Source organism: Amblyomma maculatum, chromosome 8 (genome assembly GCF_055883805.1).
Source record: "Amblyomma maculatum isolate TAMU_Amacu chromosome 8, ASM5588380v1, whole genome shotgun sequence".
In the NCBI taxonomy this organism is placed as follows: domain Eukaryota; kingdom Metazoa; phylum Arthropoda; class Arachnida; order Ixodida; family Ixodidae; genus Amblyomma; species Amblyomma maculatum.
Window position 1 is genome coordinate 90,416,746 of NC_139351.1, and position 17,999 is coordinate 90,434,744.

The 17,999-nt window shown below is 43.6% G+C and overlaps 1 protein-coding gene across 3 annotated transcripts in view; it reads left to right on the forward strand.

Moving 5' to 3' along the window:
* LOC146181778 (uncharacterized) overlaps nucleotides 1-16,317 on the forward strand; it is a 45,661-nt gene extending 29,344 nt beyond the window's left edge. The window contains exons 15-20 of one of the 3 annotated variants that reach the window (XM_084576786.1): nucleotides 930-1,009; nucleotides 6,134-6,176; nucleotides 9,104-9,155; nucleotides 10,922-10,996; nucleotides 11,235-11,345; nucleotides 15,609-16,307. In XM_084576786.1, the coding sequence (XP_084432912.1) occupies nucleotides 930-1,009; nucleotides 6,134-6,176; nucleotides 9,104-9,155; nucleotides 10,922-10,996; nucleotides 11,235-11,345; nucleotides 15,609-15,695 (448 nt within the window). In that variant the 3' untranslated portion in view covers nucleotides 15,696-16,307. Of the gene's footprint in view, nucleotides 1-929; nucleotides 1,010-6,133; nucleotides 6,181-9,103; nucleotides 9,156-10,921; nucleotides 10,997-11,234; nucleotides 11,346-15,608 lie in introns of those variants that run through there. The other 2 variants (XM_084576787.1, XR_014700290.1) reach the window with 2 other exon arrangements.
* Nucleotides 16,318-17,999: the final 1,682 nt, after the last annotated feature.

Consider the following 17,999-nt stretch of genomic DNA (forward strand, 5'->3'; position numbering starts at 1 on the left):
CTTCACGCACATGGCTTGCAAATGTCACGTGCTGGCGTGCAGCAAACGATCACCGCAGATGCGCGCGCCTTTGGGGAAAGGGTGTGGCGCTGCTCTAGACTAGCCGTCGCCGACCTGTTCCGTCTCATTCCTTCCGTGCGTGGCTTGAAAATGTCATGCGGCAAATGGCCGAGGGTGATGCGATCGTCTTTAGGGAAGGCGCACCTTCCAGTGCCTGGTGCAGAGTTCTATATATCGAACGATCTATGAAATTGAGTTCGATATGGTACAATGCAGCTTGCCTGAACTTCTACATGGGATTTTCAAGGGGATATTCCGTGAGTTCGATATAACCAAAATTTGAATTATCCGGGTTCGACTGTATTGTTGAACCTTCCTCAATGGCAGCTTTGTCTTTAGAGCGGCGCGCTTTTTCAGTTTTGACCCAGGTATCATTGCTTGGTGCTGGCTTACTTCATTGTCGGGACAAAAAGTGCAGACCCACCACTCTTGGAGACTTCTCTCCGCGATGCGAGTTTTACCTCATAGGATATTGTGATTGGTTGCCGAGCATCATCGTATTTTAGGTTGAGGCGCACCCCTGTGTAGAAAGAGCACATCTCTTTTCTTGTACTAAGGACGCACCCGTACAAGTCTAAAATTAGAAAGCACCTATCGCACATGTCCTCTTTCATTTTTCTCTCTGTTCCTCCCTTGGCTGTTTCACCTTTGCTGTTTTTGCAGGTGTGACGTGAATCGCAAGTGACCCACCAATTCTAGTGGCGCCCCACTTGTAAGGGCCACTTGTCGCTTGTTTGTGACCGCAGTTTCAGCAGTGCTGTCGCACACTGGTCATCAGTGTGACCATCTCGGCAGGTGGCGACGGTTTTGTGTGTGCGTTTGTGCATGTTTAATTGGCCTTTACTTTTGCACCCCTTACCATTTTTCAGGCTGCATAGCCGGCGCTCTCGCAATAGCCATGGTTCGCACTCCCCCCGTCCAAGGCACCGCAGGGAGAGTTCCGACGATGGTAAAGTCTGAATGGTGGTTATGTCCATACACTGACACAGCTATGTCAAGGGCAAGGGTCGGAAACTGTAGCACGTGGCCAGAATTTTGTTCAAATGTTTCTAAACATTGTACGCTGCGATCATGGTGCAAGAAATCTCCAAGTGGTGACACTGCTGTGAAGTTTGTGTTGTGTCTCGCCAACCCGTTTCGTGTAGGTACTCTGAAACAGATGAGGTTTAGAAGTGCAGTCACACGACATGATCGTGACTCTGTTTGGATGATGACGGAGCAGTTGGCAAAAACTCGTTGAGGTTACTGTGTGCCTTTGTAATGCAAAGCGACAGCTGGCTGCTGTGATTGAATGCGCTATTTCTTATGCAGCGCAGTTGCTTCCATAACAGATACGTATAGCCATCACATCTACAGTGCCCATGTGCATTTGTCTAATACCAGTTTTGTAGTTAAATCGAATAGTATCTTGAGCCTGGCAGTGCCCTCTGCTACCCTGCTTCACAGGTTGCTTTTAAAGTTTACACAGCAACTTAAATAGCACTCTACCCATTGTGAGTGTATTCATCACCCACATTGCACAGGGGTCGGAAGTGCTGCTCCATTCGTTCCATTCTGCTCCAAACTGCTTTTCCTGCTACAAAACGTAATATTGCTTTAAAACAGCTCCAAGCTAGCTGCTTCGGTGGTCTTCCATCAGATTTAGCAGAACGCAGATTTTTTCTGCACAGTAGACCATTAGTGATATTGCCTATTTTACAAAAAATGTGATCGAATGCAATTCAATTAAGTGGTTGTGAGAAGCACAGCGAGGCGATGGCATACTGTGACTTGCACGTACACGCTGTATGGGCCGTCATAGTCTAAGCAGTGACAGCACAATGGTGACAGAGTTATTATGCACCTCACCCTGGGCCTAATACAGTTGAACCCCTTTATAAAGGACATGCACTGGGGAGCAGTTTTTTGTCTCTTATATGAGAGGTCCCTTATAAGCAGGGTACCACATTCCCGTTTGCTAACCAGACCTTATTTCGATGTGGGCATCCTACGGCTAACATACGCAAAAGAAAGAAGGGTATATCCTATAGCAAAAGCGTTATTATAGCTTTCACTTGCATATTGCATTTGCTTGGTGGACCACGGCACTGAGCACAGCTGGCAGCTTTCTTACATTTATTTGCTTTGAAATAGTTGTAAATCTTTGCTTCATGGCTGCATCAATGCTGTTGTCAACACAGCTCTTAGAGCTTGACAATCAGGTAAAGTGTCTCATGGCTGCTAGGCCAAAGCTGTATATGGTGGGAAACTGTGTTTGCCTTGCCGGGGTGGGGGTATTGTGCAGACATCACTAATGACCTACTTGAGACCTTTGGCCTGTAGGCATCTCGCTTCTGAAAGAGGGAACCGGAGACCAGCCCAGCTGATGCGGCCTCTTCAAAGTGCAGCGATTGCATAGTGCCATCGCGATTTGACGTGGCACCGCAACTAGCGATTCGCAGTTACGAAAAAGGTTACGTGTCTGGTAACAATTCAAGAACTTAGGTCTAAAAAGTGCCACGAAATCTTAAAAGTAGCCAGCTTACCACCAAGGTGCTAGAAGCAGCCAAAACTATAAAACATCACCAGCAGAAATACCGTGTAGAAATTTGTGTTGGACGAATGGTAACAGAGGCTATGAGTAAGAAGTCTGTGAATGTTGCTACTCTGACAAAAAATAAAAAGCAAATGAGGCTTTCTGAGTGGAGTTGAAAGTGGTTGAATAGCAACCAGAGCAGTTTATTTGTCCTCGCCAAAGCAGAACCACTTCTGTTTTTATGTCGTTTGTTTTGGTCTTGGCTTGGCTAAATCTCGCCTTTTAAGCACAATGGCTTGTTTACATCACCACCTGATCACTTTCTTTGCATATACTGGATAGATTTGTTGTTTATACTGAAATGTAATGTGATAGACAATTTCTGCTGTATTCTTCAAACTAACGGACAGAACACCTATGGTGCTTCTTGATACAAAGCTCCACTAATTGGAGAACCCAACGTGCGCTTCCGATAGACTCGTGCAGATGATCGAATGTGCACTCGCGCTTGTGCTCTTCGTGGCAAGCCTGAAGAGCTTCTCCCACTGTAGAGGCTTCTTTTAGTCATTTCATAACTGACTGACCTACTGTTTGCTTGCTGACGCGTTAATTAATAATGACAGCGCAGGTGTCTCTCTTGTGTGTTTTCGCCATGGCTGCAACTGAACCTGGAGATGGATGGGGCCGCATCTAATGTTAAAATGTCTGTTACAAGCGAAACCAAGTACCAAAAGTCAAGGCTAACTTGTCCTCTACGGCCGATTGTCTTCTACATACAACGTCTATTAAAAAAAAAAAAAAAAAAGTTAATGGGATAGGGCTGCCAACAATTTGGGTGGATAGTGTCTCTCATACCTGACTGTCTGTTACATCAGTGTCTCTTATAACGGGGTTCGACTATACATATAAAATTTTCATAAAGTATCAAAGCATAGAGCGTAATAAATGTTTGTTCACAGTTAAATTAGCTGTGAAAAAATGTTTTGTGTGCCTGGCATAGCACCTTCCCCCAACCTTTTGAATTGCCGGCGATGAGAGAAGCGAGAACGGAGAGCTGAGCAGTCTCTGTGGGCTACCTTGAGCCATTAAGAAACTTGTCTGGCAACAGAGCACTGCCCGAGCAGTTCATGCTGTGAAAACAAGCAGGTACATTACCATTGAGCCTCTTAGTAACGTGTGAAGCCCGTTTCGGAAAAAAGCATGCTTGAGATGTTACTGGGGTGACGCCACTGTGGTGCCAGTCTCTAAAAATGTTTTCAAGAGTACTGGAAAGCATATCCTATCGCTAACATGTTCAAATTAAAGAACCCCCAGCATCGCTCAGCACAGGCATAAGATTAAAGAGAATATACGCAAGATAGGAAAGGGAAATGGGCTGCTCATTGATGTGAACTACAAACTGATCGAAGTTTTAATCTGCCAAGTCAAAATAGTCAGTAGCATTTGGTGAAACTTAAAGTTCAGGTATGAAGTGTAGAAGCAAGCATTCCTCTAGCTGCTACTCTGTTCTAAACTTGCTCAGTACTCAGCAAAGCATTGAATTTTAAATTAAAAAGAAGGAAATTAAATATTTTTGGATGTCAGCAAAAGGAACATTTTGAAGGTAGCGCGAAAAACGAGTACCGAGAATAGAAGGACACAACACGAGCTCGTGTTGTGTCCTTCTATTCTCGGTCCTCGTTTTTCGCGCTACCTTCAAAATGAACCAGATTCAACTCGCCCAACTTTCAACCTTACTACCAGCAAAAGGAAGTTGCAGTTATTGAAAGTGTTTGGCCCTAGAAACGTGCTCCAAAACATAATTCGAGTGATCCCAGGCTCTCATTTTATTGCTCCAAAGCTGCTCCACACTGGATTTATCGCTGCTTTCTGAGCGGTTCCATGAGGCTCGAGCCTCCTTCCACCCATGATTGCATGAAAATGGTAGCACAGCTGGCCTCCAGTGTTCAGATGTCTGGTTTACAGAGTGGCAAGCTTGTTGTGCTTTGGGGGAGTTCAACATGTCCATTCAAGTTTTACACCTATGGCAAATCGTTGGAGGGTCGGTGGGGACAGAAGGGGTAGGCTGTGAAAATTTAGTTTTGAAAGTGCAAGCTTTGTTTTCAAGGTACAAGGAAGTGAAATATGGTCAAGTAGCAAGTTGTGGCCTGAAGTGTTAACTTTGTTATAGTTAGCTTTGCATAAGTTCCACTAGCTTTTCTAGATAGTACAGGTGCAAGAAACACAGTACCTGCTATGCTCGAATCTCCTGAAAGCTTGAGTTCCAAATCATAGTTCTGCCTTGTTTGTCACAGTTGCTGCTTGCCCAGCTCTACTATGGCTCCACTATTGTTAGGTCTTAAGTCCTGGCATTACTGAAACTAGAATTCATGGGAAATGTATTGTAAGCTAGCTGGGCAGGCCTTGTGCATTGGTATGAAGGTTGCGTCCGTTTCAAATACAGCAGTTGTCGACTGTCAGTAATTCAAGGTCAAATGGGATGTAGAATTAGAATATTTATAATGTGAACTAATAAATTTTTTTTGCAATAGCCCTATATTGAGAGGCATCTATTAACTAAGCTGAGTACTGTTTCTGTTCCGTGTTGCCTGCACCCATTTCTTAAACTTCTTAATTAAAATTTAATTTAAATTTCTTAGTTGGCAGTAAAGAAACTTTGAACTTATCAGATTCAAGGATTAATCTTTCCATGCTGCACATTTGTGCTTCTCGGCTCGTGCAGACTTGTGATTGCGAGAGTGAATTGCATGCTAACGTCCCTCTTACAGCTGGTCCTTTGAAATTTCCGGTTGGGTTCAGGAGGTTGATAAACTGATTAGTATTTATTTCCACTCGGTTTGAGCTTCTAGTCTCTGCTCATTATTGATCATGTAAATGGTGCCTCTTTTTGTGCCAGGTGGCCAGAGCTTGAAGTGGATTTTTGTTTGGGTATTGGTGAAAAAGAAAAGCTCCTACACCCCTGGCATTAATCTTATAAGCATCGCCTGGATACCTGAGTTAAAGCTTTGTTTATGTCACAATGTGGTGATTTACTCTTGATTTGAAGCTATTTCTAGATGCGGTATGTGAGCACTCTTACCTGCGGGGAGGTGTGAGTGTCATCACCCAGTCTGTTTTTCTTGCACCATTTTTGCGGCATGAAAATTTCGTGCCAGGTCAGTTTCGTGACTAGTACAGATAATCTTTATGTGCTCACACTAGTTCACATGCATTTTACCTGCGTTTGCTGTGCGATCTCTGCACATGGTAAAGTTCTCCAGGTGGGGTCTGATCACTCTGGAGCCCTCTGCTGCAGCATCCCTTATATCCATGTGTTGCTTTGGTGTGTTAAATGCCGTAATTCATGTTTGTAGATTGTCAGCCGTTGCTGTGAACAATTTGTTCTTTTTTGTTTTTGTGAGCCTTACAAGAAAACTTGGCGAGACAAAAAGACTGCATTTGGACTGTGCATGAGAGCATGGTAGCGAGCGGCTGCCCTTTCATGTTTTCTAATTTCTATGGATTTTGTAATGGTGACACTGCCCTTGCCATTGCTCTCTTTTGTTCTGCTCTGCTTAGGTTACCGCCTGGCTCGCCGTGGAAGGTACGGGCCTGATCATGAGTTAGTATTTGGCATGATGCCATTGTTCTGATTTCCCTGTGTTCGATTTGATCAGTCACATAATAAGATAGCACGAAAAGTGATAGCCTGGATTGGGTGGGGGGCTTTGTACAGGTTCTCATTTATATTTGTTCCCTGTGCTCAGTTGTATGAGGGGATGAGAGAAAATGCAGCCGGTTTAGCAGAAAAGGGAGGGCAGATGTAATGCAAATAAAACATGAATATAAAGAATGTGTAACGTGTAACAATGAAATAAAATGTCATTGGGTACCGACAGCTTAATGTGGCTCTTGGTTTGTTACACACCGAGATGTTTGCCTAGCAGGAGTGTTTGAAAGCAAATGTAAAATTCTATACCAATTTAAATGCACATTACGTGCTTACAGAGCGCGTTTCATGTAGCTTGAACCAAGGATTAAAAAAAAAAAAGTAAACCACAGCGGGGTCGAAGCAACGGCATATCTGTCGTGTGGAGATCCTGAGTGTATTTTTTTAATTCTGCCTAATTAGAAAACTAACTGAGGTGACTATTTGGATATGAAAGTATTCGTAACAATATTGGTGCATCGCCGTGAATTTTCTGATGTTCGCTACCATTCGTGTTTAGGTGCATGCAACAAAATGTGGTGGTTACTACGTAATCCTGTAATAGTTCACCTTGTTTTGGGCAACATGTGCTGCATTGTGGCGCTTAATTTTTCAAGTTGTTTCATAGATCTTGAGTGCAAATTAAAATGGATATGATGAGCACGTGGTAGTTGCATTTATATGTGGTGCTTGTTGAGAGTTGTATCTGTAAATATTTTTGGGCTTTTACCGAAGCGTTACTACTAAAGCTAGCTTTGCGAAGCATAGAAGGTTGTCGAAGGTTGTAAGCGCTCGCTTTATCGCGTTTCACTCATTAACGGCTCTGTATCCTATGAAACAGGTCATTGTCACGATCTAATCAATCATCTTGGCTAATCCCATGGGGTTATGCTTTAAACATAGGGATGTTTAATTAGGCTTTGCCTTTAAGAATAGAACGCGATTGTGCTGTTGGATGCCGTTCGCATTGCGCATTCTCGATGGGTATACCTTTATTACTGTTGAACAAGCGAGCTTTCTTGGCCTATGAGCATCATGTCTGTCTCGCAACCTTAAAGTCGTGTTCAACTTTCACCCACTCAATTTTCAACTCTAAACTAACTCAATTTTCATTTCTGTTTAATTACTTTCCTTTAGTTGCAGAAACGTTTGTGAGAAATATAATACCTGTCCTAACATTTGGCATATTCCTAAATATTGTTCCATTAGGACTTTCTTGCTCAGGGCCAATGATGACGATGCCGGATTTCCTGCGTCACGCCAGACCCTTACGTCACAATGCCATCGTGTTAGCCCTCGGAATTTGGCCAATAAGCAATCAATATAAAAGTGATGCTGGCAAAATCCATTGGCTAGTGGCGCTAATATTTTATTGGGTCAGGTTGCATCAGTATGTGCACAAGAAATATGCTTGCAAAGCAAAGGCAGGGTCGGCAAATTCTTTAAGTAATGATCAGCCGGTGAAGCACTCCCACAATGGAGCTTTGTTCTACATTCAGGATAGGCATTTAGCGCTGGTTTGTAGAGGCAGGTGTTATGCATTAGTATCTCCCAGGTGGCTGCAGCGTCGTCATACATAGTTTTCGCTTCTGCTCAAAGGGGTACTTTTATTTATGCTTCAGGCCAGCGTAGAAAAAAAATTGACAACGGCCAAACAAAAAAATTCAAAATCGCCGCTGCGAACGAGTGGCTATGACGGCTAGGTGGCTTTCAGTGGCGCCCCTGTAGGTGGTGCATGGAGCATACAGTATTGCAACATGCACATGATATCAAGGCCACTGAGAGCCGATTGGGATGTTGCTTTTGTTCGCTCATTGCAAAGACAGCCAGGAAACTGAATAAGTTTGTCTGGTTAAGAAGCAGCGCATAGAGACTAACAACAGACAGGCAAGCGGGGTGAACGGGACACTTTTACAGCATTCTGTTAAAAAATGTGTAAAAGTATGTGTGCAGCTAAAATGTAGGGGTTTATTTTGTTGTTTTAAACCTTTTTAGACCACCCAAACCACAAATAAGCTTAATTTTCTTGCTGCCTGGAGGCTGGTTTGGGCAACAAGGGTTGCATTGTGCATGGTACGCAGAGTGCCAGGCAGCTTAGTTTTTTGTGTGTGATTTTTTTATGTGCCAAAAACTATTGTGGGTACCTTTCTGTATGTCTTGGTGCTTGGAGATGGCGAAAGTACTTGAATAAGGAATTTCTCATGTTCTGTGATGAGAAATTGTAAATTTTGCAAATTGAAATTAAAGAGACAAAATGCTGCACGAAATGCTGCAAGTCCCTTGGAACCTAGGAGTCAATATAGTGCATGTATTCTTGTTTTTGTTTTTTTTTCTCTAAACTTTCCAAGCTAGCTAAAGTGGTCTGGTGTTGCTGGTTGCTGTATGTGAGGCTTCGTTCAATCATGCACGTGCACCCTTAGTGTTGTGTCTTAAATGATGTCAACATAGCCGCTGCTTCCGCATTTTAACATGCCTCCTGGTTATGATTAGGGTGAGGGGTATAGATTGCATTATAATCATAACATTTCTTTTAAAATTCTGATATTTTCTGCCCTCTTTTGTTCTATTCATGCAAGAAAGGCAAAATAAAAATTTTTTCCTTCATACTGTCGACCTTACCGCTGTCTTTGGCAACGTAAGCGTAGAAAACAATGCAGCTACGACGTGCAATTCTGTGCATAGTGCTTAAATCCACGATCTTTCATGGAGTCTTAGGAAACTGGTGCTTTTTAGCAATGTCTGAACAAACTGTCATGGAGTCATTTTTCAACTTGCTGCAGTGGTGTCTTTCTTTTGGTGTTCTTATAGAAATTGCATAAATTCTTGAACATTCTTCACAGGATGCCCATGGATAGGTATCCCGTTAGACGAGAGCCACCGTCACTGAATGGAGTAAGTCCACATAACATGTTGTTTCATCTTCAATTGTGTCGCTACTGAAGTGTTAATCGCATAGATTATTTATTCACTTTGGCTTGTTTTGTTGGAATCTTTTGTGCTTTGTTCACTGACATTAAAGTTTGTTGTTGTGGGAACGAAACTAATTTAAGACCTAAACTACATGTGGGACATGTAATGTCTCCCCTAAAAACTGAGTTTCGGCAGTTCAGGAAGGAATTGAAATCAACTGTGGAATGAATGACCCCCATAGTGGCAGCATAGCAAGATTGACTGTTCATCCGTTGCATTCTGCAGACGAGGCCTGCATGAGGATTCATCTGTATTTACCACATATGGTTTACTTTTTAATGTTGATACTGTTACTGATATCTTTAAACAAACTGTGCTTTTCACTGAAATAAATTATAATTATGTTACATGCTATAGTGAAGACATGGTGTACAGTGAGTATTATGTTGGAAGCCAAAATTGCTATATACTTTTTTTTTCTTCTGAATTGGCTATATTCTTCGAATCTTCAGTGTTTGTCTAACAGCTTTCTTGTTCATCATGTATATCTTGGCTTTCTTTGGGATATGACTGGTCTGCAGGCTTAGTGCTTAAAGTGGAGAAGTTGGTAAATAGTGTGTAGATGATGTAGGTTCGGTATATTAGGAAATTGCGCTGCAGTGTTTTGGGAAATATATTTGGTTTCTAGCTACTCTAAGTTTGAACATTTCCAAGCATGATAGCGGTTTTGTCAGTGGTAGAGAATTGGCATGTGTTATGCGACCAACTGCAGTCGGCTAGTCAGCCATTCCTGAGTTGTGATATCGTGAACAATTAGGGGAAAAGTCGTGAACTGAATTAAATGTTTGACTTTTGTTGAAGGGTTATTTTATTGAGTTTTTGCATGACTGTCATGCTTTGCACTGTTTTTATTGTTTGGTTGGCATTTCTTTGTATGCATAGAAGTCAATCTGGGAGATACACTTGCAAGTATGGCTGGAATGCTTCTTTCATTCCCTTTTTGTTTGTTTGTTTGTTTTTGCTTTTTTTTGTGTGTGTGATAACGGCTGCTTAGATTGCATGCATCAGGGACCTTTCAGTCCTCTGTGACCTCCATGCAACTGGTACACCTTTGACTAACAGTGTGCTGTGATAGTTGTGTCATAACCTCACATAACATTTTGTACTATACTACGTTTATAACGGTTTAATCTTTTTATGTTTGGGAGCAGGGTGCCGTGAAAGCTTGGTCAACATTGTGGAGGAAGTTCATGTTCAAGTTCAAGCAGAGATAAACCATAATATTTCTAGAAAATTAATTTACAAGTTATTCTATGTAAAGGTCGCTTTTGTATTGCCGTCACAAAGAATGCTACAGGAGCTATTGTAACTGTCTAAGTTGTATTTATGTGAAAAAACAAAGTGCATCATCAGCTTATTCGCAAGCCAATGCTACTATTGGAAGTATGTACTAGTAATAGTGCTCTTTTTTTTTCACTGTAGTAGATTCATGGTTCAGGACTTGCATCCTTCATATCTACATTTAAAGCTGGACTTGTCAAGTTTTCGCTTGTGTTTTTGGTTGTCTATGATTACTGACGAAGTAGCGGCTTACACTTAAAGTCAAAGAATTAGAAAACTATCAAAGAGCCTGATGATGTAGGTGGTTAACAGAATATGCTGCAGTGATGCATTGTAGCCACCCAGGGCTTTTTGTTCTCATGAGCTTGGGATGCTTTTTCAGTTATAAAACTTATTTGACCCTTCAGGCTTACCAAGACTACCTCAGGGAGTACCACCACCACCAGAGGCCACCTTTGCCTCCAATGCCATATGGCCCACCGGTGAGTCTTCTTTTTATGCGCTGGGCATCTGTTCCGAAAAATTTTCTATCAGTACTAGTGGTAAAGAAATGGTCAAACTGTACGTGCTAAATGTGCAGGACAAGGTGAAAACTCGGGATGCTTGCTCACATCACTTTACGTTCAGTTTTCATGCCGTAAACGTGGTTGGACCTGACCGGTCTCGTGTTGACCAGCCGGCACTGAAAGCAACTGATGGTTTGGCATCTCATTTCCATAGCCTCCTTTCCCAATGGATGCCATGGCTTATCACTATGACCGCACCATTCATCACATTGAGTACAACCATGGAGTCTCCTCTCGACCTTCAAGACCACCGGAGAAGCGATCGGTATGCACAGCAAATTACAGTCGGCGACCAATTTTTCGGACACGCTAGGGGCCGCGAAAATGTCCGAAAAATAGTTTTGTGTCAATTTCGATGCTTGACTATCTCACCGCTCAGTGTTTACACAGGCGACGGGTGGTAACCGGCTTTTGATGGCTGTGAATGCACAAGCTGGTGCATTTGCTGATGAATGCACAAGCTTAGGCGAAGTCCAGATGCGAAAGTGAATCTGCCACTGTGAGTTCGCTGAATCAGATCAGCTTGAAGGTGCTTGCCCGCATTAGCCATTGCAGTCCTTGCAATGAACCGTCCTCAAAACGCTGCAGGGTTGTCTGAAGGCTGCTACTGCGTCGCACTGCGAAAAGGGCCCCATTTCTAATATCATCTTACTAGCTTAAATTCTGCTTTATTTGATAACATTTTGGATCCTCTTGAGGCCTAAAATGTCCCATCATACGTGAAAGCTTGGCTATTGGCAGCGGTGACACTGCAAATGCAAATGGAGTACGGAAAATGGAGTAATCGGTCAATACGTCCGTAATTTCAGGTGCTCATACACATTAGTTCTATGGAACAAGCTGCAGTGTTACCAAACAGACCTAATAATCAAGCGTGTCCGAAATATTGGGGGCCCAAATTTTTTTCTGTGACTGTACAGTCAAACCCGTTTATAACGAACCCGGGTAGAGCGAATTATCCTTTATGTCGAACACTCGAAGCTGTCTTAGCATTATTCATGATAAATGTACTTTCTATAATGACATTGGTTATAGCAAACTTGATTTCATGTGATTGATGAACACCCACATGCACGGGTGTGCCGGAAACGGCCTGGCCGGCTGGTGCCACCACAATAAATTGCTTTGGAGAGCACGCACTGAGAGTGGGCAAGCGCCAAACAAGCCGAGCATCCCTGCAGCCCTTCTGTGCTGCCTCTGCGCATCCTCCCTTTATCTCTTTCCCCTTGACGCCGCTAATGCCGCTGTCACGGCCGCGATCGCCCCGCTGCACTGCAGCGCTCCTACAGTACAGTCCACTGATAACAATATTGAGAAAACCTGAAAATCCAATCGTTATAACTGATTATCATTATATCTGGACTGGCGGAAAAAAAAAGAAAAATTAAAAAAAAAAAGCACACCCACGTATTTTCCCATGTTGTAGGCTTGTTTGCTACTAGCGATAAGTACATCTGGTTGAATAATGCTAATCACCGTAAATAACTTAAATAACTTAAAGAAGTTGCAAATTCGGGCTCGCTTGAGCAGCACATGAAGCTTGACAATCGCGGTGAGCATCGCTTCCAGTAGCGTGCACACTTGCGGGAGTCCTTTTTGCGTGCACGAAACATTACCGGCTGGATGAATTGAAGGACATCCCCAGCCTTGATGATTGTTAAAATCGTAGAATGTGAATGTCCGTATTTTTTCACGAGGCTTCCAACCTTGAAACCCTGCCAAAAATCTCTATGAATCTGCCATTTCATCTCGTGAGCTATCGCGCCGTCCATCAATGTGGTCGCCGCCATCTTCCACGAACGCAGAATCAGTGATGGCGATGGCGATACGGCCACAGCAGCACCCTTTGCGCGGCTGTGATTGCGATGATGACAGTGCTCATTTCCTTCCGTTTTCGCTGCATATGTCGAACTTTCACGTCATTATCTTTTTAATATTTTCACTTTTATTGAATATTCAGTCAAATTTTCATAGTAAACACCTATCGGGTGGCGATAAAGCTATCATATCCAATGTACCGCCGATAATCGATTAGTATATCTGGCTTGTTTTTACATAGGGGCAATAGGCAAAATGATAAATCTCAAGAATTTGATCGTTATAAGCGATATATCGCTATATCTGGTATCGTTATAAATGGACTTCACTGTATTCGGCAACTGCTCACCACGTGATCTAGCTACGTGCTTGTTGCTCCAGGCCGATCATGAATGAGGAGAAACCGGACAGAGATGGTTTCAGGACTCAGAAGAGGAGAGAGCCTATCTCCTTTTTTTTTATCCTCCATTCTTTCTTTGTTCACATTAGTCGACGACGTTGTCGCATTGTTTGTCACTGTGGTGTGGTGGTGCTGTAAAGGTTCTGAACAAGCTTAGTACCTGCTGTGTTCGTGCGTTCGGTGCTTCAGGATGACGATGAAGAAGCGGCAAGGTCTGCCGCTTTGCGACAAAGTGGAGATTCTTCACTGCGTCGAACGTGCAGGAAAAACATCTGACATCACGGCGCACTTTGGTATCGCGAGGAGCATGCTGAGCACGATCCTCAAAAACAAAGCAGCCATTCAGGCAAATGCTTGCGTATGACTGAATGCTGACGGCCGATGCATCCGGAAGCTGCTGCCTATGACGAACTTGAGAAATCCTTGTATGCGTGCTTTGTGGATGTGCGTGCACGAAATCTTCCTGTCAGTGGCCTCGTACTGCAACAAAAGGCAAGAGATTTCGCCTGCATTTTGAATATTGAAGGAATTTGAGGGGGGGGGGGGGGGGGGACAGTGGATGGCTGCAGAGGTTTAAGGACCATTATGCCCCTTCACAGGAAAGGTGGTTGAGGGAGAGTGGCAGGCAGTTGACACGGAAAATGCCAACAAATGGATAGAGGATGCCTGGAATGAGGTAACAAAGAAGTAAAACCATGCGAAATATTTAACATGGATGAGACAGCTTTGTTCTGGCAGATGCTGCTGAGTAGAACCCTGGCACTTAAAAATGAGAAGTGCCATGGCGGCAAACTCCATAAAGCATGTGGCAGTGCTTCTTACTGCGCACATGGACGGCTTATCGAACTGGCACCCACTTGTCATAGAGAAATTCAAGTCACCAATGTGCCTTCGGGGATGTGCTTCGCTGCTGGTCACGTACCACTCCCAACAGGAAAGCCTGGATGACCAGGGCATTGTTAGAGTTGTGGCTGAGTGACTGGGACGGTGAGCTTGCGCTTAGCGGATGCAAAATTTGCTTGTTGCTGAACAGTTGTTTAACCCACCATTGTGGCACCTCGCTCAGGAACATTGAACTCTTTTTTTTTCTGCCACCGAACGCGGCGACAGTGTTGCAACCAGTACACCAGGGGATTATCCGTGATTCAAGCAGGGATACCGAAAGTGCATAGTTGAGTGGCTCCTGGTGAACCTGCAGATGAAAGAAGATCCCAGGATAAATCTGTTAGGCGCAAACCAAATGATAAACCGCACCTGGCAAGACGTAACACGCAACACAATCGAGAACTGTTTTTGGTATGCCGGACTCCGTAGGCGGGTGCCAAGGCCACCAGCACCGCGAGTGCAGCTGAAGCCGAAGAATTGGCCACTCTTTGGGAAGAACTTGTCCGCATTCCGTACGCTGTGCCCGATGAAGTTTGCTTTGAAGATTTCGTGGCTGTTCATAACGAGATAGCCGTGACGGCAAGCCCACTCGATGCGGAAATTGTTGCTGGTGTGCTGGCATCTGGCGTCATGGAATATGAGGAGCCGCTGCCAGAAGATGATCGCCCTTGTCCTACTTTGTCTGAAGCACTTTCCGACTGCAAGTGAGTGCAGATTGCTGAACAATAAATTGCTTTCGGAGCAGACTATGCATGGTGAGTGGTGTGGCATTACTTTCATTAGCATGTTTTCGCCGACCTCGCAATGTCCTGTATAACGAACTAGGTACTGAAATTCGCTAAAAGCGAGTTCGGCTATAACGGTATATTTGGTATATCGAACAAATCCTGGAAAATCACGCTGTTCGTTATAACCGGGTTTGACTACTTTTTTTGTTCTTCATACAGCCAACTTGCAGTCATTCCAACTGTGTGACTGAAATAACGGTGCCGTTTTAATACATTTGACGGTACCAAAGTGACAGTTTGCATAAACCAGCAGTTCAGATTAACTGAGTTTGCATTAATAGTAGTCCGTTCCTAACTTGTTCAACAAGTTAGTCGTTTTTATTGTCAGCTTGATCGGTCCTTTGTGTCATTTCTGTCAATGCAAAATTAAGAATTGTTAGTTCAGTGAGCATTCTTAGGTGATGGACACCTGTATCCACTTATGCAAAGAAGCTGCACTGGTTCCATTCTTTTATAAGGGGTATTATGAACTATGTGTTGTTGATATGCAGGGTTGAAAAAATTTGTAAAAAAAAAAAAAACAAAACAAGAGAGGGAAGTGTTCTAGTTAAGACCGCTTTTTTTTAACGACTAACTGCTCTGATTGCCTCAGTCACCCGAATTTACTCTCCATCCCCTCTTTTCATTTGTGCCACAGTATGAAATGACGGTCGATGACTTCATCAGGAGAACAGCACGCCCCCCGCCAAGCCGTGTCGAGCGCCGGTACCGCGAGCGACGGTGAATGGGCCCCGAAGTTGATCTCACCGAAGAAGACCATTTCACATTCATCTTCTCATAGTTGTCGGCTCACCTTTATTTGTGACCAATGCAGTTCGAGGTCATTGTTGTTACTGCACGAAGCTCAAAAGCTTCGCCAATGCTGTCTGACGTGACCCCCCCATTCCTTCCCTCCATACTCTGTACATAGAGCCCAATGTAGATGTGTGACCTGTGAAAATGAGATGTGCTGCCTATGTGCTGGGTGCATTCACATTCTCGGGAAAAAAAAGTACTGTATTATCTTTTTTATCTGTGTAAAACAGAGATGATGTTGAAATGTTGTGATTTGCTTTTATTTTTGTATGTTCTTCCCAAATGAACCTGTCCCCCACAACTAATGTGTTGTTTTGAACTCAAGATGGTTGCCTTCCCCCTGTGACAATAAAAGTGCTGGAGTGCATGGTACCTGTACTTCATTGCATTGGCCACTGGCTGTGCCTCTGCCATTTCCTCTGCCCTGTAGAACTACTTGCAACAGAAGCATCACCAGAAAGGTGATGCAAAACGAAAGCAACTGATAATCTTGTAAAGCTTAATTAGAATATTACACGCATCACATTTTAGCTCAGTGACGCATCTAGCCAGGTCAGGCAAGACAATGACTTATGTGGAGCAAATCTACATGCTTACCGTCACATTATCACGTATGCTTGGCTGCATCGCGAGAGTGTCTCTGCCTGATATGTGCCATTGATTAGGCGGGAGCGGAGATGAGGGTCCATTTCCCCCAGCAAGAACAGGTATCCTGTGTGACAGGATTACAGGGCTGCATTTAATTTACTTCTTTGTGCCGCCCTGGTGCCTCGCTTGATGTTGCTGCGCACGTGGGGATGGAATGAAGTGTGATATTCAGAAGTTTCCAGAGTCACAGCGCCGAGCATATACGCATTTGAAATTTTAGAAACTGATATTGCTGTAGACCAGCAGTAAATCTTACTCTGCTGATGATAAATGAACTGATTTTTGCAACAGCATAAATGCCGCATTGGAGGAGAAACTGCGACGGCATCCGTGTAAATTCTGATTGTGTGGTGCGGTATGACATAAATGCCACATGCTATTGGATCCGTTCACTCTACTTGTTTGCTCCATGGCGGTGTAAACGGGCAGCTCCGCTTGGCCGCTGCCTGGGTGTCCACTGCGTCATCACCGCAACCTGGCATGACATGTAATAAACTACCAGCCTCTCATGATGACATGTTCATCAACTTCCACTCATACGCAAGTTAATTCAAAGCAAGCGCAAGTGGGCACATGCAGGCCCAATTATAAACGTGACTGCTTTACCAACCAAAAAAATAAAAGGCACTTGGAAGCAATATTTGATAGGCGTTGAGCAATTGCATGAAAAGGCAGGAGATTGGAAGCAAGAACTTAATATTGGTGTGCATTAACTGAGTTTAAAATAGGCATTGCTGTCGCATTGTGAACGGGTGAGAGGGAATTTTTTATGTTGGACCACATCAAGCAATTCAGATGCATAAGAAGTCTGTTGCTTATAATTTCATAGGGTGGTTAGCTTATTTATCTAGCAAGCGTTTATCGGCAGTCTTTTTTTGTTCCAGAGGAAATTGCTGAAACTACGTAGTAGTAGTTATCCAAGATTTACCTGTTAACATGTTTTACCTCTTCTGATGTCTTCTAACACTGGTATTACCTCAGAGGCCATATTTACACCTCACAAAACCCATATTTAAAGATCACTGGCTGGCTTTCCTGAAACAGCGGCCTGTATGTGACTGTAGCAAGTTTGAAACTACTGGAATTCTTTACTCTGGTAAGGCGAGAAGCCTGTTCATAGTAGGCCTTTATCACGGAACTGCTGTGCAATTAGTGCACGTTAAGGAACCCCAGGTAATCTTTTCGAAATCCCACTACGCCGTCTCATAGCCCGAGTTGCTTTTGGACGTTGAACCCCCTAAACCAAACCAAACTTCATTCATATGCACACTGGTGCAGTCTGAAGCAAGTAGTATTGAACACCAGGGAATACAGAAGTCAAAATGAGGGGTCCTAGTGAAAGCACCTTATTGCATTTTATTGCACTTATTCTCTGTACTGTACTCGCAGTAGGATGTACGCTTCCACATTCAAGCTCAAAGCGAAAATACATAGCATAACATTGTACAGCATTATTTCACGGTAGGGGAGATTTCTGTATGTGCCATCAGAAGACTTGCTTTCCAAAGAAATAGGCTTGGGGTTACACGCCGTATTTCAGAATTCAGTTTTGTCTCCGGCGCGTTTTCGACCCGGTGCACAGCCG